The 3,776-nt window shown below is 41.8% G+C and overlaps 1 protein-coding gene across 3 annotated transcripts in view; it reads right to left on the minus strand.

Annotated features, from left to right (window-relative positions):
• Positions 1 to 3,776, minus strand: part of LOC103141225 (neurexin-2-like) — a 78,937-nt gene continuing 75,161 nt past the window's right edge. For all 3 annotated transcript variants that reach the window (XM_016673959.1, XM_007556772.2, XM_016673962.1), the window contains one exon: positions 1 to 2,474. In XM_016673959.1, coding sequence (XP_016529445.1) covers positions 1,672 to 2,474 — 803 coding nt within the window. In that variant the 3' untranslated portion in view covers positions 1 to 1,671. The remainder of the gene's footprint in view (positions 2,475 to 3,776) is intronic.

The raw sequence follows: 3,776 nt of genomic DNA on the forward strand, positions 1-3,776 counted from the left end.
TGTACAAAGTATATAATCAAGTGTATTTTCATCTTTATCCACGTTCTGTACACATATTAAGATCCATTTCACATGAACACTATACAATAGCAATGAGTGAGGAATGGTATATTTTCTGAGCGCCGAGCAGCTCACATTAAATGGCACTTTCATAAAAAAAGAGAAATCACACAGCATGAGCACATAACTGAAAACAAAAAGTTAAAATCAGATTCACTGAGATTCAGCACATATAAAAAGCACAACAAAATAAAACATTGATTGGTTCCATCCTTCTGTTTCCTCTGCATAACCTGAATGGCAAACAATGGGAAAGAAACAATGAGATATTTGCAGCTATCAGAGGAGAGAGTGTGCTTCTTTTATTATTTTTTTGTCCGGATTAAAGTAGAAAGCAATCTAAAATGTGGTGTGTTAAGAAGAGTGGTAACAAGATACATCGAAATATCAGAGAAATATTACAGTTCACAAATTTAATAATTCATCCCACAGAATAGTCTTTTGGATAACTGATAGAAAAAAATCAATACTTTTGGCTGCTTTACAAGGATCATCTTATGTCTCAGAGCTATGCTTCCATTTTCAGTGTGCTTTTTAAATTCCCAATGACAGCATAGAGGAAATAAAAGGTTGTTAGTGAGCCGGCCTTTCTCCAAAACGCACTTCAAACGTGGGATTCTGCGCTTCTCAAAGCTCCATCGAACTGCAACAGTTTGGATGTGGTGATGAAATCGATGGTGGGTGCTGGACCAACAATCCTGGATGTGTTCACCTTGATCACATCTTGGCCAGGCTGCTAACCTCTATATGTACAGTACACACAAGCAGCGCTTGTAGAGGAATACCTTCACATGTTCACAATTATCCCTTCATTATATCACACAATTCCTCAGATTCATCTGACTGAAACATTCGAGGACTGTTGTGTAGAGGTATGGATAGTGATTTCATGACCACTTCTAGACGGAGCTAGATGTCCTGGCTCATTTACAGTACAATTATCCATCAGTGAAAATAATCCCATCTCATGAGGACGGACGTACGCAGAGCGATCGGGGTAGTTAAAAAAAAAGAAACACGTAACATAACACGAAGGCTGCCGATGTGATGTCTTCTCCAAGTGAAAAGGGCTTTCTCTTTGAGTGCGCTCGGGATGACTGCCGGGGCGCTTGCTGCTCATATACCATAAAAATTCAATAACTGGCCTGTTCTGCCTCATGTATCATAATGGGGACATTGAGACTCAGGATAGAGAATTATAAAGAAGTCCAAAGAAACTGGATGTTCTCAGCACTTTCTTCACAGTACCATATCCATGCTATGTACAAAGCCTAAGTGGATGCTCTCTTTTCTAGCTAAGTTAAAAACATGAAATAAAAATCGTACACCAACAAAGAGATGGTGAATACAGTGTCCATTTTGAGACAGATGATGCGTTAGATCTTGTGTCATTGACGGGGAATATAGCACTGCTGGGGAACTGGGCATCCTTGACTGTAGGGAAACCAATATCTATTCGCTTCGAGTGAATGTTTCCTTGCGGTCTGGGAAGTTTTTCAGATACCTGATGGATTCAGGTTGCAAAAAACAAAACCAAAAAAACCAAAAAGGAAAACAGCATCCTCTCTCATCCTCCAGTCTCAGTCCACAGTTGCCTATTCTCCTTCTCTTTCAGACATAGTATTCCTTGTCTTTGTTCTTTTTGCCCTTTGTGATGGCCTTTGCCACAGAGGCGGTGGCTGTGCTTTTGTCTTTAACCACTGCTCCGTTGCCCTCCACGGTGGAATTGTTGGCAAAAGTGTGACCCTGGTCTGCTGGGTAGGAGCCTTCATCCCGGTTGCGGTACTTGTACATGGCATAGAGGAGGATGAGGATGCAGAGAGCAGCAGCGGCCACGATGCCGACCACCATCCCTGTGGTGCTACTGGACTCCCTGATGACTTCTACGGCGCCTGGTTGGTTCTTTTCATCAGAGGCTGTGGGATTGGCTGTGGGCACATGGGGAAAATTGGGGGGGTACGTTAGTCCTGGTGTGTTACGGGAGGATGGAGGAGCAGGGGGCAGGAGCACCTGGTCGCGGGTGTTCATTTTGCCTGCGGGAATGTGGAGCTGGTCAGGATTGGTTGTGGGAACAAAAGGAGGTAAGGGGCGGGATTTCTTAACTCCACCCTCACCGACAGCGGGAGGTGGAGGAAGGACTGTCCTGTCAGTGACCATGGGGGAGTTATTATTGTAAAAGTCCTCATCATCGGATTCCGTCATCTCCCCCGAGCCGAAGGCCGAGACTTCCACAGGGTCACCGCAGTCCTCCTGGTCTGGGGGGCAGGAGGGATGAGGGGGGAGGATCAGGGATTCTTTGGTGGTTTCAAGAGGGGAGAGGAGGGTTGGGGGAGGAGGGATTACAGGGTAACGAGTGGCGATAGATGGGGGCTCAAGGGAATCCACTGTTATAATAGGCAACACTAATTCACCTCCTAGAAAGGAAAGAGAAAAAGTAAGGTATCCCAAGTTAGAACTTGTCTGACTAAACAGTTCAACAGAATATTTTCTGGCATATATGCTAATGTCAGTGATATTATTATATTGCATTGCCTTGAAAAAGTGTTGATGCTTCTTGAATAACTACAAAGTTCATTGTGTTTTATTGGGAATTTACGACAGACCAAAACAAAGTGGCTCATATTTGTGATCGGGGAGGATAAATATTTAAGTTTTTCTGTAGAGTTTGGTGTGCATTTATACACACCCTCCCCCATTTTACTCTAATCCTTCAAAATAAAATCTAGTTGAAACAATTGCTTTCAGCACAAAAACAGATTAAGGCCACTGAAAATAAAAAACAACAACAATAAAAACAAAATGGCATCTTCCAGGACCCATTCAACCTAGAGGAACCAGACATGTTCCTCCACAAAATTAGTTCTCCTCCTGCACAGCTCACATCTTTGTCATTGAATCTGATTGCTTCCAGTTGACCATTTATATTCAAGTCAAAATCCTGTAAAAAAAAAAGTCACAAATCAAACTTTTTTCACAGAATTCTGATGGAAAAAAAACAAGATTTCAGTGGCCCTAATCATCATCTGTACTTTAAAAATCACCTGTTTGGCAAGTTGTAATGTATTCTCAGAGAGAAATCCTTAATGACACACAGCGGCTGCATTTCTCAGAGTAAATACAGCCGCTCTTTGAGCTGTTTACGCTTACTGAAGTTGAGCCCTTTTAGAGAAAGAACGGGCAAAATCTTCAGTGTCTAGACCTGCAAAGCTAATAGAGACACACCCCAAAATATTTGCAGTGAAGGAACATCCCACAAAGACATCTCTAGGATTTTTATACTAAAGATGTTAAAAATGCTTTTGCAAGACATTGCATATAACACTCTTAGAGGTGTGATTCGTAAATGCCTGGGAATGCAAAAGAGAAATCCTCAGTAACACACAGACATACGGTAACCAAAACGCAACAAAAGCTTAATAGGGACACATGCAAACACAAACACAAACACGCAAGGACCCCTAAGAGGGTGAAAGCTCAATGAAAGGCACGTGACAAATGGATGAAAGTGCAAAAAATTAAATGGCCGTGCTGCTGTGTGCACATCGGTGGGCAGAAATTCAGGGATGACAAGAGAGGAAACATATTGTTATTTGAACGAAGCACAAACATATCTCAGACGTTGAATATCTATCTATCTATCTATCTATCTATCTATCTATCTATCTATCTATCTATCTATCTATCTATCTATCTATCTATCTATCTATCTATCTATC

This window comes from Poecilia formosa, unplaced genomic scaffold, assembly GCF_000485575.1.
Source record: "Poecilia formosa unplaced genomic scaffold, Poecilia_formosa-5.1.2 Scaffold3, whole genome shotgun sequence".
Lineage (NCBI taxonomy): Eukaryota > Metazoa > Chordata > Actinopteri > Cyprinodontiformes > Poeciliidae > Poecilia > Poecilia formosa.